Source organism: Helicoverpa zea, chromosome 12 (assembly GCF_022581195.2).
Source record: "Helicoverpa zea isolate HzStark_Cry1AcR chromosome 12, ilHelZeax1.1, whole genome shotgun sequence".
Classification (NCBI taxonomy): domain Eukaryota; kingdom Metazoa; phylum Arthropoda; class Insecta; order Lepidoptera; family Noctuidae; genus Helicoverpa; species Helicoverpa zea.
Window position 1 is genome coordinate 5,254,398 of NC_061463.1, and position 26,630 is coordinate 5,281,027.

Sequence of the window (26,630 nt, forward strand, 5' to 3'; positions counted from 1 at the left end):
ATGTGAGTTTTCTTGCTGCTACACTTGATGCCTATGTGATGCATGAAATCTTTTATGGGAATATAACATAAGAATTTATCAACAAAATAAATAATACAAAAATATCCAATTGAAACATATATTTAATTAGCTGGGGTTTTATTTTTGGGCTTTTTGTTGCGTTTTCGTTTCTTGAATTTCTTTGCTGGTGGTGGTTTAATTTCCCCATCCTTTTCATCATTGTCTTTGTCATCATCCCCATAGCTAATAGTAACAAAAGCACCAGGTTTCCTTTTGGGGGGTGATGTGACTTCCTCCGCTTCATCTGAATCATCATTCTCTTCACTTGCAGCTTTATCTTCAGTTTCCTCTTCCTCATCAGACTTCTCTTCCTTCTTGATAAGATGGCTTTGTCTATTCAATGTAACACAAGTCACTCGACATGCAGCATTGCAGGAACATAATTCATCCAGTGTTGAATCATCTACAGACCAAACTTTCAATTCCCCTGAACTAGATGCAGAATACAGAATTTCATTTTCATAATGCAATGATTTTACCCTCTGTTTGTGTGCCTTGTATGTCAGAGCTTGAGTATCAGAGACAGTCAGTGTGATTATATTACCATTTTCTAGTCCTACAAATAACCTTTCATCTGTTAACCATTGTACAGATGTTGGTTTTGAGTTACAAGTGATTCGTTTTTCTACTCCCGCCTTACTGATTGTCCACACATCAACTGTTTGTTGTGAGACTAGTGAAAATCTATCACCTCCTGGTGAAAACTTGATTTCTGTTGGTAATAGGACTCCTTTACTAGCAAGATTGATTGTGAAAGCTGGCCGACCCTTGATCAAGTTCCATGTTCTTAATGTTTTGTCACCACCAACACTGAGAGCAAGTTTATCAGATGGATGTACTGCAATTGCAGTCACTGGCTGACCTGAAAAGTAATACAACAAGTTAAATTATAAAGTATTATAGTCTAATAAATATATGTGCCAAAAGTGCAGTGTTTATTGAAATATTTTTATTTGAAATAAAGGAATTGCTTACCTCCATGAGCTTTTTTCCATATCTTTTCTATTTGCCAGTTGCCTGTTCTAGTAACTATTATGGAACCATCATCACTGCCTGTTAGCAGATGCGTGCCACCATTAGTGAATGCAACAGTATTTATTGTACCATCGTGATTCATGAGAACCGTGTGTTCTTTACGAGTTTTCATATCGATAACAACTACTTTATCATCCGTGCCACCAGAGGCGAGGAACTTGCCTCCAATAGACATGCATCGTACTGATGCAGTATGCGAATGAGTTGCAAACGTTTGCTTCAGTTTTGTTACCTGAAAAGGCGAAATTACATTGAAAAGCAGCAAAGCAACAAACACACCTTAATGGATGATTTTAAGTATGCTTACCGCATCTTCTGTACGAATTGAGTAACCGAGCAAGAAGCCTTCGTAAGTGCCGACTACTAATTCATCCATTGCCGTCGTGAACCTGCTATTTTACTGTTGAATTCTTTAAAATGATGCGTAAAAACCAATTATTTTGATCACTTCATAACCTCAACACATACACGTTTTGTTTGTGCCACTGCCAGAACGTCAAATCAAAATGTGAGATGTCAATCTCAGAAACAGCCCAGAAATGGTCCTGAATACGTCTATTTATCGATAAATAAATCAATTCACTTTAAATATAGATAATTATTCGAAACTGAAAAAGTCTTTATTTCCCCTTATGTATGCTGAATCAAAATTGTAATTAAGTTTGGATCTAAAATTAGTCAGTTAGTTTCTAGGACATCACTAGTAGATTTTTTATATAATTTGTATTTTTTAGTCAACAATCGACAATCTTCAGAAAAAATTGACAGACAGCGTCAAGAGAAAAACGAAAACCTCACTTCACTATTTCTATTTTTTGTGCAAGATATCGAATGGATAAATCTGTAATTAAAATTTAATTACTCAAATTCAGTTTAATTCTTTAGCACGAACATATTATCATTCTGGTAAGTATGCGTGTACACGGTGTATGAGGCAGTGTTTTAGTGAACGTCTGGCGCTATCGATCTCCGTGGTTGGCATTATTTGCTAAACAGTTTGTTTGTTATCTCGAAGGATTCCCAAAAGAGGACATATTTAGACATCTACAAGATGGATTTGGCCGAGACGATGAAGAGTGTATTGGCTAAAAGCACTGGAACTTCAAGTGGAGCGGCGAGTACGTCAAGCTCAGCGACCCCGCACGGCGCCGAGGGCTATGTCACGGAGAAACTGTACATGCTGCTGCAGCTATACCTACAGAACAAGGGATGGAGCCCCAGCATAGAACTCTTACAGTGTTTCAGTGATCTCAAAGAGTCCTCCATGCTTCCCAGTGCTGCATATTTACAGTGAGTCTTTTTATTTTTGTTGATGCTATATATTCTTACAAGATTCCTGTTTTCTATATGTTTTCCTCATTAGTGTAAATATAAACACAAATAAAATATCATATGTAACATCACAAACATAATAACACCTCAGTTATTATTCTGATTATTAATAATTTCCAGAAATCTCTAAGCATAATCACATTTGGTGCAATGCATATCACATTATAACAAAATCATGCTTATTTACAGAATGATGGCATCCAGAGTGGGTTTAGATACACAGGGGAGACTGATTCTTCGTGAAAATGGTAAAATTATATTACCGTATGAACATTTTGCAAACGCTGTTATGTTGAAACACATGAATGGGCCTCATGGACTCCATCTAGGATTAGAAGCCACCGTCAGAGCTGTGAGTACATATGTACAACTGTATTTAAAGTTCATGTCACTATTAGATATGATGATATTATAATATAAACAGAAGTCTATTGTGTAACCCCTCAGTTCAGTATTATTCATGCTAAACATAATGAAAATTATTCTTTTAAGGTTGTGGAGTCATATACAATAGGCAGAGAGCAGTTTGGAATGGAGAAGGAGTTCATAATAGAAGTGGTGCAGAACTGTCCTAACCCAGCTTGTCGGTATTACAAGAATCAGCTAGAGATGACACAGAAGTCAATACAGCAGCATCTATCGCAGCAGCCCACATACATACCTGGTATTTACTGCACTATAGCTTACTATAATCTCTGCAATTTTACTAGGAATATAAGGCAGTCTCAAAGCAACCGAGAGATAGAAATTATTCTGAAGACCTTCATTTATGCAATTTAACATTAGTTCTTACATATTTTATGATAACTCTGACAATTTGTAAGATAAATGAAACATACCGCATACAAAAGTGGTGCTGATATTTAACCAAATTATTATTGTTCAATAAAACAATAGATCTGATTCTCATTAGAAAGTAATAATTATAGTGTGCAGTCAAGGTCCAGTTGGTTTCCATTAAGATCATGTACTTTCTATCTGTATCATGGTCTACTTGGGAAATTAATGGAACACAAGCTAATACCAATGCGTTGTTTGATGTGAAAATGTTTTTTTCCAATTTTGCTCTATATAATGCTTATTCATGTGGGAAGGTGCACTTTTTTCCTGACATTCATAATTTTGAATATGCATAACAAATCTAAACAATGAGAGTGAGATGTATTTTTGATAATTGAGAAAGCAAAGGATAATGTTATGTATCTTAAATGGTACATTATTCTTTGCATCAGATGCGGGTGCTTCTAACTTGCCTGACAGCCAGGCAGTGGAGCGTCTGCTACGCAGCACGGCTCTCGCACAAGACTACCAGCTTCCGCTTGCACCACATCTCGCCGCTCTCAGTGAGTTGTTATGTAAAAATCACCTTTCTTTGTCTTTTATGCTGTTTTACTAACTCTTGAAATGGCATTTGTTGGTCACATTTACATATTTGCGGTTCTTGGCAGCCTGCCTTTACTGTTACAGCCTTTTTATCGTCCCACTGCTGGGCACAGGCCTCCTCTCACATGGAGAAGGATTGAGCATTAATCACCACGCTTGCTCAATGCGGGTTGGTGATTTCAGACTTTATAGTCCAGGTTTCCTCAAGATGTTTTCCTTCACCTTTTTTATCAGCCATTGGTGTCTAAGTATACTTAGAAAGTACATACGAACTTAGAAAAGTTGCATTGGTACTTGCCTGACCCTGGAATCGAACCCACACCCTCATACTCGAAAGGTTGGTTCTTTACCCACTAGGCCACCACGACTTCACTAACTGCCTGCCTTTACTAACCCAACTTATTTATTCTCAACATTATTTATTGTACACAACTGATGTGGCCAGTGTCTTTGATACATTAATGAATATTGAAAAGACGAGTTGAAAAATCTTTTTACTTTCTTCTATTGCAGCAAGCCTAACAGGCGAGAAGTCAGACCGTCGCAGCCAGGACAAGCTGTCACAGCACCAACAGATGCTGCTTCAGCATCAGAACCGATCACTGGGCCATCAGTCGTCCATTGACAAGTACGCTCACTCTCAACAACGCTCCTCCAGCTCTTCACAAGCCAGTCTCGACACCAAGTCTAAGCATCATTATGCTGATGAGCATAAGCTCACTGATTTTCTGAGGTAATTGATGTTTTTTTACATCTTTGTGCACAAAGTAACGTGGTTCGGAAGGCACGCCTGCAGCTGCATTGGCAGTTATTACTTGTAGTTTGACAACCAGACTTAGCAAGATTATTCTTGTGTACAAAGAAGAGGGTAATTTATTACAAGAAAAATGGAAAATCTAAGAAAGTAGCGTCGAAAAATGCGTATGTTCTGGGAAGGGAACGTGCGGCCCATTTTTTGTAACACCAAAAACGCTTGTTACTTCACTCACACTCGTTAGCTCATTGTTTTGGTCACTCCTACCGTCCGTATTTGCCCTAGAAGAAGGCATTTAACCTACCTGCCTTATGGCATCTCCGTTCTTTCTTTACTCGGTGGCAGTACACAACAAAGCATGTTGATTGGTTGCAGGGCTAACCTGGAGAGCCTGGAGTCGCTGTCGGGCGGGTCCGGGCACGCGGAGCGCGGCGCGGGCGGGCAGGAGCGCGTGGTGCGCGCCTTCGCGGAGCTGGCGCGCAACCTGCAGCGCATGCGGCCCTGCGTGCGCCCCGCCATGTGCAAGCCCTACGGCAAGCAGAGCGAGCAGCTGCAGAAGAGTACGTACCGCAACCTACAGCGCAACCTGCAGCCCCACAAAACGCCCACCCTTTTCTATGTGTTTTCGCTAGGAAGTAGAAATGGCGCAACCATCTCCCGTTTTTTTACATCCAACTATCCTCACTAAAGAGTTTAGTTTAGTTAGCTTTTATCGAGTGAACTACAGATTGGATCACCTAACAAAAAAAAACAATAAAAAATATGTATGTAGCTACGCAATTTATTACTTGCGTTAGCACCTATCATCATCATCAGCCTATAGCAGTCCACTGCTGGACATAGGCCTCTCCAAGTGCACGCCACTGAGATCGATTTTCGGCTGCTCGCATCCAGCTCCTGCCAGCCGTCTTGCGCAAGTCATCACTCCACCGTGCCTGAGGACGTCCTACACTACGTTTGCCGAGGCGTTAGCACCTATGATACAATTTAATTATTAAAATTAATTAATCAATAAACAAGAATAGGGCCAGCCGATCGTGTGTCAAATTGGTGTCCCAATATTTATTTATTTATAACTAGCTTTTGCCCGCAACTTCGTTCGCGTGGAATAGTGACTACCAGCAGATTTTTGATTTGACCAATAGATGGCGCTATATGTCCGGAATAATTTTATTTTTATTTTTTTTTTGTAATAAAAACTATCCTATGTCCTTTCTCAAGTTTCAAACTATGTCTGTACCAAATTTCACACAAATCGGTTCAGTAGTTTAGGCGTGAAGAAAAGACAGACAGACAGACAGACAGACAGACAGACAGAAAGACAGACAGACAGACAGACAGAGTTACTTTCGCATTTATAATATTAGTTTGGATTTATCCTTTTCTTGCCGACCTGAGAGATCCTGTTGAGCAGATACTATTAGGTCCTGCTATATTAAACATTTTGAGCTGCTCAGTCGTAGATGTCTTTTCTATGGTTTAAAAAGTTTAAATTATGTTTATTTTTTATAATTTCAGTATTGTTGGATACCATCCAATTGGTGCAGTCGCTACGTAGCTACCTGCCGCCGCCGCACATTCAGGTCACCTCGTGGAAGAATGATGATAAACTTCGGTAAGACAAATTAACTGTCACTAAAGATAAACGAATCATAGTAGTTGTTTCCTAATTCAATAATCTCTATGAATATAATGAAGAGTGAATATTGTTGTGTTGACTCTGATTTTCTAAATCGATATTAAAATTGTTCCACCATTCGAAAGCCACACTATTCCCGAGTAACAAAGGCTATATTTTGTCCGGGGAAGAATTTCGCTCGGGCCGTGGGTGAAACCGCGGAAAAACAGCTACTTAGTGATAGAAAGCAAAACTTAGGTTTAATATTTTTTTATTCAGCTCTAACAACATGGAGGAGCTGGAGAGCCGTAAGATAGTGAGCGGCAACTAGCCACCGGACGCCAGCGCCGCCGACGGCTGAGCCGCGGTGACGTCACCACGCCCGCTGTCCACACGGTTCGATGATCTGACCATTGTAGCTTGCAGCAAAACATATCTCTGTACTTTGTATCGCGTAACATATATTAACTACGTCTTGTAATCTCATATTAGCAATAGAACCGTAGACACAATGTAACGTGTAATAATAGTGTTGTATATCAATATTATCACATCTCTTGCTGTAAACTTCAATATTCAGGCCACATCTGATGTTAACTTCATATTTAATCAATATCAGCATATTATTCGTAACAGTAATTTCTCGATTACAACTTGTCATTAGGTAGTGTGTAAGTTGAGATAAAATTTCCATTTATTTGGAATGTTGTACCTTGAGAGTGAAACCGTGTCGGACACCGAGCTGTCGAATATTTTATTATTTAGTAATATTGTTGTACGCGGATCTGTGCGTCTACGCTTACGCTGAATTAATTGAATATCGGGCGGAGGAGATTGTGTAACAGCATGTTCAGCACAAACTTGGTTTATATAATAATGTAGTTATCTGCTGTCCTTGTTTTTGCGGTTTTTATTGCTTTACTTGTTGGTGTTTGCAGAAGTTTCTTTTTTTTATATTTTACTTACATTTTTCCATATTATCTGTTGTAAAAGTTCATACAGTCAATGTATGTTATTGCTTTCGTTGTTACTGAATGTATTTAATGGTTAAGGTTTTTTTTCTACCGTAATTTGAAGATTCGTCCTAATTATTTTAAGTTTAATCTCAGTTATTATCGTAAGTGCATTATTTACACTGTGATAGAAGTGTAATAGGAGTAGGTCTGAGCGAAGTCTTGACATGAATGTTACTTAGGAACGTATGTAGTAGTGAGCGTCGCCGGCTGCTCGCCGAGTATTATGCGCATTATGTAATAAAGTTTGATCGCCATGTCTTGTCTTGTGAGTGATAGGGAGGTTAGTATCTTATTGAAGACTGCAAATTTTTCACGTCTTAGCTGATGTTGCCTGTGGATGTATAAAATTAGGATCTGTAAGAAATGATGAGATGTGCATACTGTACACTGAGACACTTGTCGCCTCGTACAAAACGGAATTTTATTCATAAGGTTTTAGGTATAAATTATTATTCGTAGTTAGGACACTTTTTCACGTACCTATTATTATTTTGATGTCTCAGTGTACAGTAGAGTAAATAGACGGTCGAAGGAGCTTAGCTGAAGTGGACTTTGATCGAGATGTATCACTGATAGGAGTCACTATTTACTTCCATAACATCATCATGTGAAATAATGGACTACATAAGTTTAATGATTAGTGCAATAATTAGGCAAAGCCTACTTTAAATTTAAAGTTTTGTATCTTAGTACTGTAATTCTAAATTATAAACATAATTTGTCATATTCACATCACAACGGAGGTGAGTGTGAGGTTGTATTGTATAGCGTAAGTACCAGATTCTGACATGGTCTCGGTTCATTGGATTGTTGTACGCATCACAATTTATTTGATTATTGTCAAATAACATTAATTGTAAGCAGCTTTTTGTAGGTAAGTGCGTTGTACACTTATGTTGTATTTCATATTCGTATTAGCGGTCGGTTATGGCAGAACTATAATCGGCATAATATTCTACGTTACAACTCTTGTCTCGGTACATTATCCAAATATTTACGAGGCTACTATGTTTTCATCGACAACTAACAATACACCTAGTATTAATTAAGTTGATATAACCGTCAAAATCTTACTCTTGAAAAGTATTATAAACTTCCAAAAGAATCTCTCTCTGTATTAGAATTATAAGCTTTCTAGTCAAAAATGGATTTCATATTGCATTTTTTTTATTGATATAATCGGAATTCTTTCATAAGGTATTGGAAATTGATAAAATTTAATGTGACTTATTTCTTTGAAGCTCTCTGTCAGTTCAGCGTGCTATTATTTTTGCGCAGAAATAACTTGATCTCCTACCGTTGCACGTAACTACATGGTATTCACGTTCTGAACAGTAGGGCGACAATGACAGAGTATGAAACTGACTATTTTCTATTATATTACTTCCTCTTAGTGATGGTTAATTCATACGTAATAACATAGTCTTTTGTATTGTATTGTAGTATTTACGGACACGTTAAATTATTCATCATCATCATCATTCATTAGTATATTTATCCTCTGTAAAAGCATTTATTATTGTTTGGTAAAACGTACCCGTAATTTTCAACAACGTTTGGCATCTGAATTCTGTGATAAATTTTTATTCAATCAAAATCTAATTTTGACATAACGCAATACCAATCGGAAAATTAGTTACTATTTTACATTATTTTAAAATTGTGTTTCGAAATTTATTTAAGTTTATAGTGTATCTCAGCTGGTGATTGCTTGGTTTTAGACTGATCCAAATTGAGAAATACACGACACAAGGAGGTGTCAACAAACCTCTAGTATTACTATTATTTCGCCGATACAGAAGTCGATTCGGTATTTAAGCAATCAGCAATTGTATTTATGTAGTATCAAAATTGGCCTTGCCATGTAATTTATTATTTGTATCTGAAGATTCTTTTAATGTAATGGTGGTAATTTAGTAATGAAAAGCAGTGCTTAGAAGTAAATAAATAAATAATGATAAAATTGTTTTTTTTTTTAAACTTATTATTTAGGCTGGATCTGAAAAACACTTATTCCGAAACCTCCCAAGATGCATGAGCTATTTGACGAAAAAATGCTTAATTAGACTTATCCTTGTAAACAGGGGAATTATTTTTTCGTAGGTTTCCCTGCCTGCAATACCAAAGTATTTGATCAACTAGCTTATGCATGTATATAACTTGCAGTGGGATCTCGGACCAACAGGATACATGCGCTCAGTTAGGCAGCCACTACTTCTAAAACTGTTTTCAGCTGCATCAGGGTTGACTTAGGAAACTAGCCCTTCGTAGATTGGCAGTCAGTAGAAGCCACCATTGAACGAATCAAAATGAAACAAGGGAGTAGATCAGAGAAAAATATTTTTATTTTTATGACAATCATTATTACCTACACCAATCATTTTGGAAAGAAGTAACAATGTTCTGATCAACTGAAACTGTTCGGAATGTTTATGACATTGCCACGATTATACATATATTGCGAGCAATATTATTTCAAATTGTTATTAATTTTTTTGTACGCGCAAGAACGAGAAAGCATGCAAAACCGAAATTATATTCGTGGAATGTTCTACATACACACATTTGGCACAATATGTAAGTACACAATATAACAAATACTTATTTTTGATTGCTTATCAACGACAATATCAATAACTTTAGTTTCACAAACTACGCGTAATACAATAATCTTTGAAAATATATTATTATACGAGTATTTATTCAAATTACATAGCACAATATCACGCCTGTTTTCCGAAAGAGTTAGGCAGAGGGTATTCCAACTTATAGTACACTGGCATCTCGCCAGTTATCATGAACCCTTTATTAATAAACAGAATCCTTTGGAATTATAGTAGGATCTCAAGCAATGTCGCTTGTGACAACCAGATCTGAGTTGTTAGGGACTTTTTATTATGACTATAGTAATATTAAATACACCACCGTAGAAAAAGTACAAAACATCTAATATTTTTTAAAGTTACATGGTATACAGATTATATTCATATATTTCATAATGATATTAAACAACAGCTATCGATGTGCGTATGTGTGTGTTATGTATGGACCAATACAATAATCTTACAAATACTTGAGAACTTGATAATTAGAACATTCGATGATTGTCACTACCTTGTGTTGAATAGAGCAAAACTATATTTACAACATATATAATTCTTTTAAAGTACGTAAATAAATCGTTTTAGAACGAAAATTGACAACATGATTAAACTATTTAAGAATTAATTAAATTATTAAACAAAGTGATCCTATAAGGGTTCCGTTTTTTCCTTTTGAGGTACGGAACCCTAAAAACCGTACGTAGAAAAAAAGACTTGCAACTCGATTGGACATTACGTAATCGATAAATGCGTTGGACCGATTGACGGGTCCGAATGTTCAAATGCGTTTGTGAATAGAACGCGATCTACACTAGGAATGTAATTATGTAAGTAATCTTATGCACCCTACGTCGGTGGAACCAAAGAATAGGGTGTGGAAAACATTCGACACTACTCTCATTAAGCCAATTTGATTTTCAAGGCCTAATATGGACTGTCCCCTAACACATATTTTGGATCCACCATAATAATCTTACACTTCAGCCAACTATCATTATAATGATATAAATTTTTATTCCTTTCGAGAAAGCTTTCATTCATATTATATTGAAATTGAAGAGGCTGTATTAGTTAAGACCTTTAGAAAAAGAATCAGTATAATACCTTGATTATTTAGTACCTATTAATGGCTGGCTGGTATGATCAACGATTATGAAAACAGCACGTCTTAACTAATCAACTAGTTTAGTTAAACAGCTGGACCGGTACTTGCAAGTGAATGCAATATACGATACTGAATGCCTATATATTAATGTTACATTTAATGTACAAAAATCCTAATACCGTGATCAAGTTCCCGAAGTCTGTTGTTCGATTAAGTATAAAAAACCTTATAAAATTTACTACAGGTAAGTTTAAGTAATTTCAGAATCGTATACTGCATTTCGAACTTACATTCAAAGGGTAACAGCGCTTTCGGACTAGCGGATTTTCTGCTTGGGTTTTCCGAGTGGACCGTACAATTGATTGACAGGTTCAAACGATCACATCTACAACTGTCGGACAGGATTTTGGTGGTCGGAATGGTAGTCCATAAAAAAACCGTGCGGAAAACCCGCTAGTGTGAAAGAAAATACCAATTTTCTCGCGCGTGTTCTCACGAAAGCGTCAGATGCAAATTCACTCTCACTTTTACAATACAAGTTAGGAATAAGAACTTTAAGCTAATTGAGTATAATAAATAATCGTTGTAGCATGAGGTTTCTTGTTTAAGACGCGGGGTCTACGGCTGTTGGTTTGAATACGTACACGGAATCGTCGAGCCAGTAATATGCTTGGGCAAAGTCTCCTTCGCAGAGGTAGGGGGCTCGCGACCACGATACCAGCTCGAAGCCTGCCTCCTCACGCATGAACTTCACGAAGGCAGTCAACTGGTCTTCGAAGTATAAGCCTTCGATTGGCAAACGCTCTTCTGGTTTGTGGTCTGAGGTCACTGGAACAGGAAAAAAAAGAGGGTCATTTTTCTACTCAACAGCTAAAATTTCTGCTTTAACACATTTATCAAATAAAAAAAGCTTATTTCTTCTGTTTGGAGACAAAGCAGACATATATGATTTTTCCATGTGTATCTTCTGTATGTATCCTTCGTCTGATTTTTTTCGGACGGCGCAAGGAAGACCAAAAATAAGTCTTGCAAAATTACGATATTCCGAGTTATGTCCTGGGACAACCACACCTCTTCGCCGAAGAGGTCTGATCTGACGGAACTATTTAAAGGCCTTACCTTCCACGTAAGGCTTGTACGGCAATACGAGAGCCAGCATGAGGACGCCGCCGGGCGCGAGCGCGTCCCTGGCTTGCTTCAGCATGGTCTTCGGCTTGCTGCAGCGGTCGAGCAGGTTCAGCATGCATATGCAGTCGAACTGGCGGTAATGGTGCCACTTCTCAGTGTCTAGTAGTCTGTAATGGAGTGATGATTATTAACTTTGGGTTTAAGAAATTTAAAAGAGGCAGTTAAGTGATACGATGAATCTATACGTGAAAGGCAAAATTATCCAAATAGCAGTGTGCCAATAAGTTTATATTTATTTTATAATGAAATGATACCCTTTCGTTCGACGCTTTGACGACACGAGTAAGAACATGGGAAAACTGGGATTTTATTTCAGACCAGTGTATTTTTCACACGGTTTTTTACACAACACTCATTCCGAAATCCTTAAAAAAAACTGCCAATTTGCACCAACATAAAAATATAAAAAACAGTACTAACTTGTATCCTTTTTCAGCGAGTGTTTTCCTCATGCTGGCCGATATTTCAGTGGCATAGTTGTGCGGGTAGATGTGCGCGAACCGGCGGCTGACCTCGCCGTCTCCGGCGCCCACGTCGACGAGTGCGCCGGCGCCGATGCCGTGCCCCGTGACGCGCAGCAGCGCCCGGGCCTGAGCCTCCGACAGCACGAACATAGAGCCGCGACCCAGCCAGCTGGAACAAGCATGTGCTGATTCATTTTCTTCATTGTAAGCGGAAGTTGCTGGCAGTTGTGCAGGCAAAATTTTGAATGCACATCGATTTTTAAGAGGTAGGAGAGTATGGTATGGTATTTTAAAGAATTTTTTTCAAAAATATCTCCTTAGCTTAATGTTATGTACATATATGAAATATCGCCGGGAACCAGTGCATATTCATTAAATTCCATAAAAGTATGCTCGAATTATTTAAAAATACGGATATCATAAATATTCTTTTCTAAAATATTAGCTAGTAGGACTTATGTTCAACTAAGTAGTCAATCATCATGAAATGAATACGGGGTAAGAGAAAATTGCTTTAAAGAACAGGGTGTGGTAACGTTCCACCGCCTGGAGTGAACATGCGATGCTATATTACAGCCACGATTCAATGGAACTATTAATTTTCTTATCTAACTTAATTGTCCAAATAACAAAGTTCGTTCGATGTTTTGAACCTTCTAATTTAAACGTGGATAGGTTTCTAGAAAGCGATTTGTAAGCGAGTCGCTGAGCTAGGCAACAATAGCGCAATTATCTAGTGCTGGCGTGGGTCGTGTGGTGGCGGCGTCGGAAGGAACAGTGCGCGATGCACGGTGCGCGGTGTCCGCAATTACCGGGATCAAGTACAAAGCGCGCTGCGGGCTACGGCCGGCCGGCCAGCGCCGCCGCTCGCTGCAAATTGTGCGCCCGCGGCTCCGCGACCCCGCGACGTCTTCATCGCGCCCCGGGCACCAACACAAGTGGATAATGAGTAGTAAATCCCGCTCTCATTAGCTGAGACCGAGCGACGCTCCGATCGATACGAATTCGTCTGCGCCGGGTAAAGGGATAATCGGCGCTGGGCTCGAGCTCTGTTATTAGCCGTAGTACCATATATCACGTACGGCATTATCCGAGGCCTCCGGCGTCGCAATTACAGCCGCCCGAACAGCGCACACCGTTCAGTCACAATGCCCTATTAGGAAAGCCTTAGAGGTAGTGTTCAGTAAAGCAGTGTCAGAGTCTGAAACTAGAGTACCTCAATACATTTCCGAGATGATCGTCTGCATGGGATAGCAAACAAGTGCAGAACACGTAGTTAAGTCGCGTTACACGACAGGTATAGTTTGATACATATGTATCGCGGCGGGCAGCGTCGTCGTCGGTCGCTGGCAGCTCGTTTGCGGAGGCGCGCGGTACCGATTGATTGCTTTATTGTCTGGTCGGTGGCTGGCGCTGCGAGCGACGCGCAATACATGATACATGAAGCGGCTGCGCGGCCGCAACTAATGAGCACCGGCACCGCGTAATTGTCACCGGCCGCCGCGTAAACTCGCCAGATTCCACACTCGATGTGACAACGCACGATTGAGTCAACACGCAAAAAGATCACGGGAATATGACGGCGGTTGTTACTGTGTTGTCGGCGGAATCAGGTGATTGATTTATTAGGACTATAACGAGGATAAGCACCGTTGTCGAGGTGACAATTTACCCTTCTCCTTTGATGAAAAAGTTTCCAAATGGGTACTTTTTAGACTTTTGACGAAAAGAGTGAGGGAATTTTCATGGCCGTAGTGAAGGTAGATAGGTAGACACGTACTCGAGGCGATGAAGTAATAGGTAACAGAAACCACACGGAAGAGCGCGGTCTGTCGAGTGGAGTTGAAAATTGTGCGGCGCGGGGTGACGTGTAAATCGAGTAGAGCAGTAGGTAGGTGGATAGGCGGGCGCGGGGTATCTATTTCAATAGAATGCGGTGGCTTGCAACAAGGAATCCGATGCGGTTATCGACGACGGAGGTGAGAGATGTGTCGCCGGCGGGGGCCGGGGCGCGGGCGGGGCTCGTATCGCGATTGCATCGGAGAGCAAACAAGCGGGCGCGACACCCCGCCCGGGGGCGCTCAAATCATATTACCCCCGGCCTCACACCCGCGCCGCGCCAGCGCCACACACGTCATAAGAGTGTGCGTCGCTATGGCGACGGCCCGGGCCGTGCATGATATTAGTACGTGTGCGGCTCATCTCCGGCCGTTTAAACTTAACGCGCCGCCGCCTCGCGCGGGAAATTAAAACCGGCTCCGGACCGGAAGGAGCAATCGACCCTCACGCCTCGTACGGGGACACGGCCGGCCACCGCTCACACAGCCGCCACCGCCGCTCTCACACCGCACATTGCATTGTTCTACATGTTTGATTTACTGGTCAGGTTAAGTAAAAAATAAACAACTAAAAAGGGTTATCTCAGTAAGTAGGTACGTAGGCATCTATTAACTGGCTCTATCAAATTGCAAGGCTTTATGTGCCTTGTAAATGTTCTGTGTTATCGTGTCATGGTTTTGTAATAAATCATACTTAATAGGCATTGTTACACTGATTGGTTACCAATGCATGGTTTCACGGATTCTGATTGCTTATTTATAAAAACCACGTGTTTCTGTTCAGTTACGAGAGTCAGAGCAGAACTGTTTGAAAGAAAACGCGGGAATCTTTAATAAGCTCTTGAAAGACTAGCTCTTTATAAAAATAGTTATTCCAGCACTGAATTGTAAAAGTCGTTTAGTCCACCATTTCGTTTTATATAGGTATGCATCGTAAAAGCACACTAGACAATCATTAAAATATAACGTAGCTAGGAGGCAGCCCTCCCTTATGTAGATACCTACACATTTGCTTTACTCAAAGACATTGTCGCTTTCAGGCACCTCATTAGAGCGCGTCCCATGTAAGCCTACCCCCCGCCGCCCCTCCCCCGGCGCACCCCCCACACACACACATGCACACACTCTCCAGCAATTCTTTCTCTCAGCTCGCAAACTTGGACGGATAATTACACTTAGATAAGACCCCGTCCTTGTTATGTGTTCTACGGTAGCACCATTTTATGTGAAACGAATTATATTATGTAATGTTGTAGGAATTAAATATGGTGACCATAAAGTACGTGGTTACCTATTGAGATTGTTGGATTGAAAGAAAATGAAGTCTGTGCAAGCAGACGCGTTTTCACAAAATTGTTATGAGAATGGAGTTTCATTGTCATTAAATGATCATACCGCTTTCTGTTGAACTTTATTGGCCAGTTACTAGAATTAGTCGAGGCACGCCAACAAAACGTTCATGGTTACTACTTACTACCTGGAAGGCCAGCCAAATATACACATGATAATTCCAAAAGTTTCCGTCTGACATCAGGGCGCAATAAAAATCAACTTCTATGACTTACAATCGAACGTCAGTGGAACGTTACGCCGTGTCATAACCCCGAACAGCACTCAAGCTGCAATAAACTATAAAAAGTGGATAGTAAAATGTATAAACAATGAGAGCACGGCTAAAACGTTTTAGTGTTAAGAGTGGGCCCATAAACCGTTGACACGCACCCGTAAAATATTAACGATACCTACAAGAAAAATGACGACTATCAATGTAGGTACCGATTTTCGGTCGCGAGGACGCGCTACAAATAATGGCGGTACCAAATTTATACGCGGACCCGAATTGCCCCGATTGAATATTTTACCAGGCCACGAATGCGTCCGGCGATATTTTTCTATTTCGACGCCCATTTTTACTATCAATTGCTTAGTTTCCCCCTAATATTATTCGTGGCTGTGTCGTGTCTGATTCTGCTTTGAATATCACACGGGTTTTTGACAATATTAACGATCCATTAGGAGCCATAACCTTCGAATTTAAATTACACTGAAATTATGTAAAACGGGTGCCTCTGCGTAGGTTATATTATTTCATACATTCGTTATTGTATATTTCAAAATGTCTATTTGCATTCTGTTCACTTGAAGATGTGAATGTTTGCGAGGCTGCTGAATGTTTATATCTTAGCGTTTCGGAAACACAATAACCTTTAAAAGGTGTAAAGGCGTGGGCTCAATTCGAGTCCCAGTCAAGGTTTAAAATAACTCCTCGGAGGCGAATGGTTTATTGCTTATTGAGTAGCTCTGACGAAACGCGCCTCCGACGATAAAACATGGCCAGAGTGGAATCTCAGTCAATATCACAATATACGCGACGACATTGAAATTATCGCTCGGTGGGAGGCGATGCCGGCCGGCGAGGTGGACCTAACTAAAACAAAATAAGAATAGTTTGAAACAATGAGCATTGTCGCGATGTCTGTGCGTGTGCGGCGAGCGCGCGGCGCGGGCGCGTGTCGCCGGCGCGGGTGCGGGCGCGACAGCACCTCGTTAGCGGGCCGCGCGCCATTGGCCGCCGCGCGGTGGGCGGGGCGCGCGACAAACTGCGCGCACGCAAATAGCGCACCCGCACACAAATTAAAACAATAAAATGAAAGTAATAAAACAAAGTGAACCCCGAAGAGTATCCACTATCGCGAGCCTTAATGGCCGAGCGGAGGCGGCCGCGGCGGCCCCTCGATTTATTGAGTAAGGTGCTTCGCCCTGCAACCTCGGGCACACGCCTAAATCGGAAAACTAATTAATTGACACACTAACACTAGTTAAATGTACGTATAATTTATTGTAGGAAATACAGATTTAATTGTTAAATGACTGAGTAACTCTGAACCAATCCTGAAAATCGAAGAAGTTTAAAAAATCTTGTGGCAAGGTTAGGTAGGTACCTAGGTAGTAGATAATAATGTACGAAGTAATGTAGGTAATGTATAAGTAACGTATGGATGATTTAAGATATATTTTACTTTTTCCAACCAATTTTTAGGATGAGTAATTTAAAGTTACAAACCTATTTTCTGACAGGTCTCACTTAGTGACAGATTTTTCATAAGATTCATAAACCTTTACGAACCCTACCATTTTCAGGTTGAGGTAGGTAGGTATCAATGTTTAACAACTGAGCAAACACTTTTCCACCGAAACAGAGATCGCCAACATTTTATTAGAGATTGCATTTGCGTTAAACCATCAAGTCCGCAGGCTTTCAATGAGGAAATTCCTAGTGCGCTCGGGCCCCGGTAACGAATGTCGTCTCATTTACTAATGTGTCACATGCAGCCGGCGTTGTTTCAGGCACGAGGGCGGGGGGTGAGGCAGGTGGCCGGAGAGGGGGGGAGAGGCACGTGGGGTGGTAGAGCGGGGTGGGAGGGATGACCAATGGCGTCGCACCGAGCCGCACCGACGATGCAACGTTAATTACGCTATCATGATCAAGTGTGTGTCTGATAGTGCGCGTGTACCTATGTAACGGGAAAACTAGGTAGAAGGTAAAGCTAGGTAGTTGTACGGTCCTATATCACCTTTTAGTTAAGTTGGCTCTTCGGAATTTAAGAGTTCCATAGAACATTGAAATCTTTATAGGTACTAATGAAATAAAGTTCTTTTTTTATATCTTATATCACCATAAGAAAAATTAGGAAAGAACTCTGCTGAAATTAAATTGGGTAGTCAATCTTGTTGGAACAACCACAAATTGCCTAACCCTCTTCAGTAGGTACCTAGATATGCTAAATAAAAAGTTGCATAAGCAGGTACTTATTTCGGGTAGCTCCTCAAATATTTATTCTGTAAATTCTTAACTTTACTTAACTAAGTTACTTACAAGTCCCGTGAAAATAAAGATACGTAATACTTATCGATCATCAACAAAAGGACAACCCTGAAAGGTCTCCACATCGTGTAAGGCTTTCGCTCAAGTGTAAACAAGAGGCTCGGCCGAGTTTCCCCATAGTACTTGATACAGTAGAGCATGTGAGGCGCGGACGTGATTATGAAAAGGCTCGTGATTACAGCGGGCGGTAGTTAGAGGCTCATTAGATGTGCCGGGGTGCACGAGATGGGCTAGGGGGGCGCTCATCTCACTGGGTGCATCGCTGGCTGCGCGCGCAAACAAATTAAAACGTAAGACGCGCCCTAATCAATAGCCGACTCCGCCGCGAAGCCGAATTAACTCGCCCGAATGAAAAAAATGAACAAAATTATATTCGCGCGAGACCTCAACCCCCTGCGGCCGCCCGCCGCCCGGAGGAAATTGCTTTTCTTTCAGTGGGCGCGCACACACGCGGGGCGCCGCGACGTGAGCGCGAGAGGGTTAGCACCGACACACACAATATTATAATTTACGTTTCCTCGTATATCGAGGTGTAAGTAGGTACTTTACCTGGGCGTTTCGCGCCTGCTCAGCCCTCGGCTCACGCTAAATCTGAGCTTTATACGTTCACTTGACGCGACGAGAGCAATATTAGTTTCGAGTCAACTCCTTCCCTACTACAATATTTATTAACGCTCCAACAGCGCCATACGCGACTTTTTCATTTCCTTTTTGTTAAAACATGTTTGACAGATGATAATATAAACTATTTATTCATCACAGGTGTAAGGGGATAACCGACAAATCTATAGAATCCAATCAGATGTCAATAAATTTTCGATGAATGCGCATGATTCGACATGGTTTTTATACTACTCTCATTCTCATTTCATAAAAAAACGTTAAGTATAGGTAAGTTCTTTCTATATCAGGTATACCTAGTTAGGTTAGGTACTATTTGGCTAGAATACGTACCTAAGATTTCCCGAAAAGTGTAGATTACATTAACGCCACCAAACCCTACCTAAATAGCTGCATATAAGTGATATGGGTATGTTTCAGTAGGTATGCGAGTCCGGTTTCATTAACGGGAATCGTGGCTGTAATCTGTGCGCCTTCCCGCCCAATTAACGCGTGGGCGATGAGACGTCCGCCCGCCCGCACGTCCCGCTGGCCAATGGCGGCCGCGCGGGGATTAATTAAGTAACTTCCCGTCTAGCAAACCCCCCTCCCCCTCTCGCCGCCACCTACCCCGTGCACCTCACCCCCCCGGAGTCTGCGGACACGCCCGGAAAACTAACCACCTAATGAGGGGAGATGACCTCATGTGACTGTGTGCTTTGTCTATTCAACGTATGTGCAAACTACGTTCATTTGTGTGCAGCAAGTGTTGGCCTTTTGTGTGTATGTTATGTAAGTGGTCATCCGCTGTGTTGTTACATTACCTACAGCTCGTCTCCGGGCGGCCGCGGAAACTTTGTCATGTGTCGCACAACTAAGCACGAACAACTGTACACATTGTACGCGCGCCAACGTTGGAGTAATTGACATGCATTCATCCGCCACTTTCACAATGTCCACCAATATGAATAATAGACCTCTTTATATTTGTCAGCGGCAGTTCTAGAGAAGTCATGCACGTGGACGTCCATAGTCCATATGTCAAACATCCAGTGTATGATGTCTCTACATCAGGAAATTGCACAATAATGACTGAAAAATTGGCCCTCTATTTTAAAAGTTAAATATTACGGAGGAATAAATAAGGATGCTAAAGTTAGAAACTTCTCGTTAGGTCGCAGAAAATGGTGTCTTATTTCAGTATGGTGGCTATGTACCGTGTATATTAGTGGGTATGTGAGGGAGGGCGGAGAGGTCAATTAAGCGGAGGCCTTGCGTCGGAAGCTTCTATGACAGATGGGAGGGCGCCGAGGGACATGTTTGCGTATCTCGGCCACATAGGCCGGACTGTGATCGAATGCGATAATGTATGAACGTAGAATACAAACATCATAACATGAGGAGGGACATTGATAGTTAGATACTTTCCATATAAGCATTTGATCCAAATACTCTAGATCGAAAAGTCTATTACCAGTCTACTGCTACTGCTTAACGGTCAAAAAGGTTTTAATGAAGTACTGGTTTTACACTCAAAGAAATACTTTCAAACCACTTAGTGTGTAATTTTCACAATGGCAATACCTGTGAGACAAGTACACACGGCAATATTCTACACTCTACAGTGTGAAGGTCTGCCAACTCCTTAAGGAAAATGGATGAAAACAAGGAAACGTAAGCGTCTGAACACATATTTGTTTTCACACGCACTTGTTTTTCTTTCAGTTTGTGTAGCACATAATGATGAGTATATTATTGAGATGTTGTCATGGTAGATACTTATAGTTGAAAGTAAATCATAGAAAATTCCAAAGTGAAACTCTGTTTTATATAACAATCCTAACGATGCGATATCTGAAATCAAGGTTCATGATTTCAAAAAGTTCTACTTACCAAAAGGTAAAGAAGACTCTTCAGATAGCTTCAATAGATCATCGTATTATACCTAATTATAATCTACAAAGCCATCACCACCCACCTAAAGAGATAAGTCCCGTTTTTGGTAACAGTTTTCGTACTAACATAGCTGTTGCCTGAATATCAGAACGACACTAAACAAGGAAGAATGCCTCAATGCGCAATATACCAAACAATACTACCTACATACATAAACGCCAAGTCAGTATGTATGTACAGTTGACGTAAGTACACATTTAAATATGTAGCCCGACTTCATAAATAAGTTAACAGCAATGAAACTTTTATGGCCCATATTCTTTATCTTGTTTTGAATTTCATCATCTCGTCTGCAACGCGAGATTTAAGTGTTAAGCCGGCTTTTTGTAACCCTCCCAATGTTTTAGAGTCGGTTTTGCAATCTCTAGATTGGATCCAAATAACTTATCAGTCGGATTTTCTCCGTATGGTGATCCGAATCGATCTCGATACATATTAAATGTGACGCGCTCCAGCGACAGTTACTTTGCAAATACTTATTGCTTTTGAGATTGATACGAATGTCGCATTGTTTTCCAAAGATGCCACTTGGCTATTAGCATGGTTTCTGATTCTGAGATAGTTGGACATACCACACATGGGAGAAAACCACGTTTGCCACAAACAAAAAGGTTCGAAGTTGATTGTATTCATGTTCATGTGTACCTAGCCTGTGTAGGTAATGACAGGTCGGTAGCTAACTGTCACTAGCCCTCATTGCCAGTAACATACCCCTTTAGGAACGCCTTCATAGTTATTATGCTAGGTATTGTTTCAACGTGATCGTAAGTAAACGAAAGCAGGTAATGCGCGAGGAGTACCTAAATTGAAATTAATAAGCGTGTGACCTCTTCGAATACAATGTGTGGAGGTTCATAATCCAAGGAAGCGAGGGCTGTGGGGGTGCCAAAATAACTAATAGTTTTCGCGGGGGCGTGTTAGCATTTTTCTTCTGGCGGTGACGGCCGGGGGGGGCGAGAGAGCGGTGTGCGCGGGGCGGGGGGGCTGGAATAACTCTCTTTCAGGAATGGCTACGCGGATCATTTATACTTCATCGGCTTTGTTAATAACAGTGTTGTAAGCCCCCAACAATGAAACGAATGTTTGTTCTTTTCGAGAAAGCGAGACTTTATACCTGCCACTCGCAGAATCTAGGCGAGCAATATTTTCTTCAAGTATCAAAATAATAAGAGCATATTAATCTGGGCCCAGCAGTTTGATAAATTGAGACATTTACCTTTGTTTGTAAACATAAATGGCCATAGCTACAATTCGTTATTGCTAAAGTTCTCAGTGTGGATGGGGTTGTGTGCCTCCGGGTCGTTGGAAGCCACTAAAGCCTGTGCCCAATTCTTCCACCTACACCTGTTTTACGTCCCAATGAATCGCTGCATGTAAATAAACCCGCGTTATTGTTTCTTTGAAGGGTGCGTAAGTCGGTTTAGATCTTTATTTACTCAGTAGATAAGTATATTAAGTTGCCGTCAAGGTGATAAAGGTAAAAATTACACTTCCACGAAAAACTTTGCCAGAAACGCGTGTGGTTAATAAAAATAAAGTCAGTTGATAGTTCAGATATTTGTTTTGTTCGTGATTTTCTATCGAATGTCGAACTTAGTATCTAATTGTTTATTTTACATAAGTATATGAGGCTGTTACATCAACGGCTATTTAAAACAATGTGGACAGACAAGGGAGTGCCTGAGCCACTCCTTCACGTCGGGCAGTGATTAATTGCACGCCCCCGAGAACGCCCGGAAAATCACAACCCTTTCGCTTCGTCTTAATTACCACGCCTCGCTTCAGCGACGCGCCCCTATTGGCCGGCTAAACGTGCCGCTCTGTCGCCCCGGCTTTTAATTGGTCGTTGGTAATTAACGCTGTGTAATCACCAACCGCGTCGCGCGAGGGGCGACGTTCCTAATTTGAATTTTTAATTACTCTCGCTCGCAAGCAGTGGAACGCCATCCGATTGGTCGAAGCGTTTCTTGTTTACACTCAGAAACAATGCCTATTGTCTTTGCGATGTTATCTCGCTTCACACTTTATTCTACTGGTTTGATTGTGAGTCGTACGTACTACATTGTATTTAAGTATTTCTTTTTTGTTTTAAGATTAAATAACTTGGTAATGACGTATTTAAACCGGTCCGATGTTATTACGAGCACATGAATTCAGCTCATAGAACAGTTGAAGCTCTCACATCTCGCGCATCTAATGTTCTTCGATTATGATTCTGAGAATGTCTAATCGCAAGCAAAGTAGATAATGTTCCATACTGAGTTATGAAAACGAGCGTGCGGAGTGCATTCCTCGCATTCCCAGCAGCATTAGATCCCACGTATGTTATGTGAGAGAGGCGAGCGCATGCCGAATTAGCTCATTACTGAAACACCGCCTGCGCCGGGAGCACAGATTTATCCGTCTGCTTGTACCAATAAGATCGCCTGTCGGTATTTCAGCGCTCGTATCTCTGAGCATTTTAGGTTTAAATTTTATACTTCGAGAAAAAATTTATAAGTAAGGAGATAAGGCACCCAACCAACTTTAATAAAGCCAGCCTATCTAAAAAGTTGACTATATGTGGCTTGTACCTAATATTTTCACGCTTACAGATTTTTCATGTCTTTGATAATTTAAACGACTTAGCGTTCTCTTTATTACCTAAGCCTGTGCATCCCTTTATCGAATAAAGATACCTAATATTGGTCTTTAAAGGATGAATCATAGCTGCGGATACGCGGATAGGATCTGCATGGTGTCGTGGTACTTACGTAATTGATGAGTTACGATCTATTCATTAGAGATTGCGAAGTAAACAACGCCGGTTAGAATGTGTGTGCGCGGCTCCGATTAGAGAGGCGATAGACGGTAGCTAAGGAGGTGTTTATGCGTATGGGAATCATACACAATCGCACGAGGTGTCCGCATAGCGGCGCACGGTGCACTGATGATGCGCACCGGCGCACCGACATATTAATAGTGTGCGAGCAGACGGCGCTATACGTTGCGCACACGCCAGAGCAAGATGGGTGCAGTTCACTCATTGGTCAGTTGCATTTTCGACGTGGGTGTCAGCCTTGCTACTGCTTGTGTATGTCAGAAATGCACTTAAGATAGGATTTTAGTCAATAAAAGAGTTATCCTCAAAATACCGTGGCTTTAATTTCTGCACCTTACTCGCTAATCCAACAATTGGTGACCCCGACGTGATCCAAGTCAAAACCGGAATATTGACAAGGAGATCCTAGTGTATTCTGCAAGTTACCATGTCTGAAGAGCAACAAGCGAAAGTGCAAACCGACATAAATTACGACGTGAGTGCAGTATCCGTGCAATCAAGGTTATTACCGTTTTGGAGAGAAATACCACGTGCCTGGTTTATCCAATTTGAAGCCGTAATAGACCCACTGAAAACCTCAGACGACCAGAAGTTCCGTTATCTGCTGCAGCAGTTGCAAACAGTTGACTTACAGCACTTAACCGACATACTTTACAATCCGCCTGCAACTGGGAAATATGAGAAGGTAAAGCAACGCCTGCTGGAAGCCTACGACAAATCGGATGTCAAGAATTTTCAGAAACTCATCAGTGGACTGGAATTAGGCGATCAGAAGCCTTCTCAGCTTTTGAGGAAGATGCGGGAGCTCGCAAGCGGTATGATAACCGAGGAAGGTTTAAAAATAGAATGGCTAAACCACCTACCTGCACAAGTTCGAGTCGTCCTATCAGTGAACAAGGAATCATCTTTGGACACTTTGGCTGCTATGGCAGACAAGATGGTGGAGTACGCGGAGAGTCCCAGTGTAGCCGCAGTCACAGCACCAGCATCATCGTCATCGTCCACAGTACCCATGACGCAGTTGGAAACTCTGGCGAAGCAGGTGGAGAAACTTACGCTGGAGATCGCCGAGTTACGTCGAAGCCGGCCACCGCACAGATACCGTCGCCGTGCATACAATCCACGATCTCGGTCCCGTTCACGGTCGCTGTCTACGCAACGTGGAGCAGCACCGAAACCGGGAGACCCCAACTGGGAGTGCCGATACCACCACCGCTTCGGGGACAAAGCAAAACGCTGTGAATCACCATGCTGCAGAAGGAAGAAGCCGTCGGAAAACTAAAGTTGACACCGACCGTGGCGGACGTCGGTGTCCCGTACCCCAGTAATCGCCTTTGTGTGCACGATCGTAACACTCACGAGCGTTTCCTCGTGGACACAGGCGCAGATATCTCCGTTTTGGCCGCCAATCACAAAGATAAGAAAACTCCAAGTACCTACAGTTTGTATGCGGCGAACAATACGCCAATCAAGACTTATGGACAGAAAACCATCAGGCTAAATTTTGGATTACGCAGAGACTTTCTGTGGTCGTTCATCGTTGCCGACGTCAAGACCTCTATACTGGGAGCTGATTTTCTCCGTCACTTTAAACTGCTGGTTGACCTGGACAAGAAGAAGCTGGTGGATAAAGTAACATTACTCGCTATAGACGCATTAGAAGTATCTACAAGCACGGAATCAGTTCACATTGTAAGCAGTAATCAACTATACTACGACATTTTGAAGCAATATCCTGATGTGCTACGCCCAATGTCGTTAAAACAACCACCAAAACATGACGTTGTCCACCACATAGAAACTACCGGCCCACCCCTATACGCTCGCCCGCGCCCGCTGCCACCAGACAAGTACAAGGCAGCCAAGGAGGAGTTTGACCGCATGTTGGAGATGGGGATATGCAAGCCATCAAAAAGCCCGTGGGCCAGCCCCCTCCATGTGGTAAAAAAGAAAGACGGAAAACTGCGCGTGTGTGGTGACTACAGACGCCTGAACTCAGTCACTCAGCCAGATCGCTATCCCATACCTCGCATTCAAGATTTTACGTACCAATTACATAACAAGAATATATTTTCCAAACTGGATTTGAAAATGGCGTACTACTGGATACCAATTGCAAAAGACGACGCGCAGAAAACGGCGATCACAACACCTTTTGGACTGTTTGAATTCAACTGCATGACATTTGGATTACGGAACGGCAGTCAAACCTTTCAAAGGTTCATGCATGAAGTACTGAGAGGCATAAGTGGCTGTTTCTGTTTTATCGACGATATTCTTCTCTGTGAAGAAAACGAAACAAAGCACAAGCTGCTTCTTCACCAAGTGCTACAGCGGCTAGACAAATACGGTCTCACGCTAAACATAGAAAAGTGTGAATTTGGGAAAGAAACAATAGACTTTCTAGGATATGAAGTGTCGGCAACCGGCATCAAACCCACGGCGGAACGAGTTAAAACCATATCTACTTACCCGAAACCAACAACCGTTCTCCAACTTCGACGTTTTCTTGGGATGATCAACTTTTACCGAGACTGTCTCCCCCGGCAAGCAGAGCTGCAGAGCGAGCTTAACAAATACCTACATAACAAAAAACGGAATGACAACACGCCGATCGAGTGGACAACGGAAGCAGAGCAAGCCTTTGAGAAGTGCCGTCGAAGCATCACAGAGGCTACCATACTCTCACATCCAGTTCATGGAAGTGCCCTCGCCATTATGACAGATGCTTCAGATTACAGCCTTGGGGCTGTGCTGCAACAAAAAGTGAACAAAGTGTGGAAGCCACTAGCATTTTATTCGAAGGCGATGAGCGAAACACAGCGCCGATACAGTGTATACGATCGCGAGCTGCTAGCCATGTATACAGCTGTAAAACACTTTCGCCGATTAATAGAGGGCTGCGACGTCGAAATATATACAGATCACAAACCGCTCACTTATGCCCTTACAAAGAAGGCGAGTTCATCCG

At 41.6% G+C, this 26,630-nt stretch overlaps 4 protein-coding genes across 6 annotated transcripts in view; 2 read left to right on the forward strand and 2 right to left on the reverse strand.

Moving 5' to 3' along the window:
* Nucleotides 1-104: 104 nt before the first annotated feature.
* LOC124635098 (p21-activated protein kinase-interacting protein 1-like) lies at nt 105-1,603 on the reverse strand. Its single transcript, XM_047170888.1, has 3 exons — nt 1,403-1,603; nt 1,036-1,327; nt 105-922 (listed from the first exon to the last, which is right to left on the reverse strand). Exons 1-3 carry the CDS (start codon nt 1,469-1,471, stop codon nt 123-125), a joined length of 1,161 nt encoding a protein of 386 aa, XP_047026844.1. The 5' UTR covers nt 1,472-1,603; the 3' UTR covers nt 105-122.
* A 231-nt stretch (nt 1,604-1,834) lies between these two features.
* On the forward strand, nt 1,835-9,161 carry LOC124635097. 3 transcript variants are annotated; one of them, XM_047170884.1, is made up of 9 exons: nt 1,835-2,001; nt 2,111-2,385; nt 2,617-2,779; nt 2,920-3,091; nt 3,660-3,782; nt 4,324-4,543; nt 4,940-5,124; nt 6,083-6,179; nt 6,462-9,161. In XM_047170884.1, the coding sequence occupies exons 2-9, from the start codon at nt 2,147-2,149 to the stop codon at nt 6,511-6,513; spliced, it is 1,251 nt and encodes a 416-aa protein (XP_047026840.1). In that variant the 5' UTR covers nt 1,835-2,001; nt 2,111-2,146; the 3' UTR covers nt 6,514-9,161. The 3 variants fall into 3 exon arrangements, with proteins under 3 accessions (XP_047026840.1, XP_047026843.1, XP_047026842.1); XM_047170886.1 differs by having other exon boundaries at nt 1,836-2,001; nt 3,660-3,770; XM_047170887.1 differs by lacking the exon at nt 3,660-3,782.
* Nucleotides 9,162-9,521: 360 nt separating this feature from the next.
* The window catches only part of LOC124635168 (protein-L-histidine N-pros-methyltransferase), a 49,031-nt gene continuing 31,922 nt past the window's right edge, over nt 9,522-26,630 (reverse strand). The window contains exons 3-5 of the mRNA XM_047170974.1: nt 12,515-12,727; nt 12,026-12,201; nt 9,522-11,734 (exon numbers count right to left, since the gene is read on the reverse strand). Of these exons, the coding sequence (XP_047026930.1) occupies nt 11,511-11,734; nt 12,026-12,201; nt 12,515-12,727 (613 nt within the window). The 3' untranslated portion in view covers nt 9,522-11,510. The remainder of the gene's footprint in view (nt 11,735-12,025; nt 12,202-12,514; nt 12,728-26,630) is intronic.
* Nucleotides 24,087-24,941, forward strand: LOC124635169. The gene has a single exon (XM_047170975.1). It carries the CDS (start codon nt 24,087-24,089, stop codon nt 24,939-24,941), a length of 855 nt encoding a protein of 284 aa, XP_047026931.1.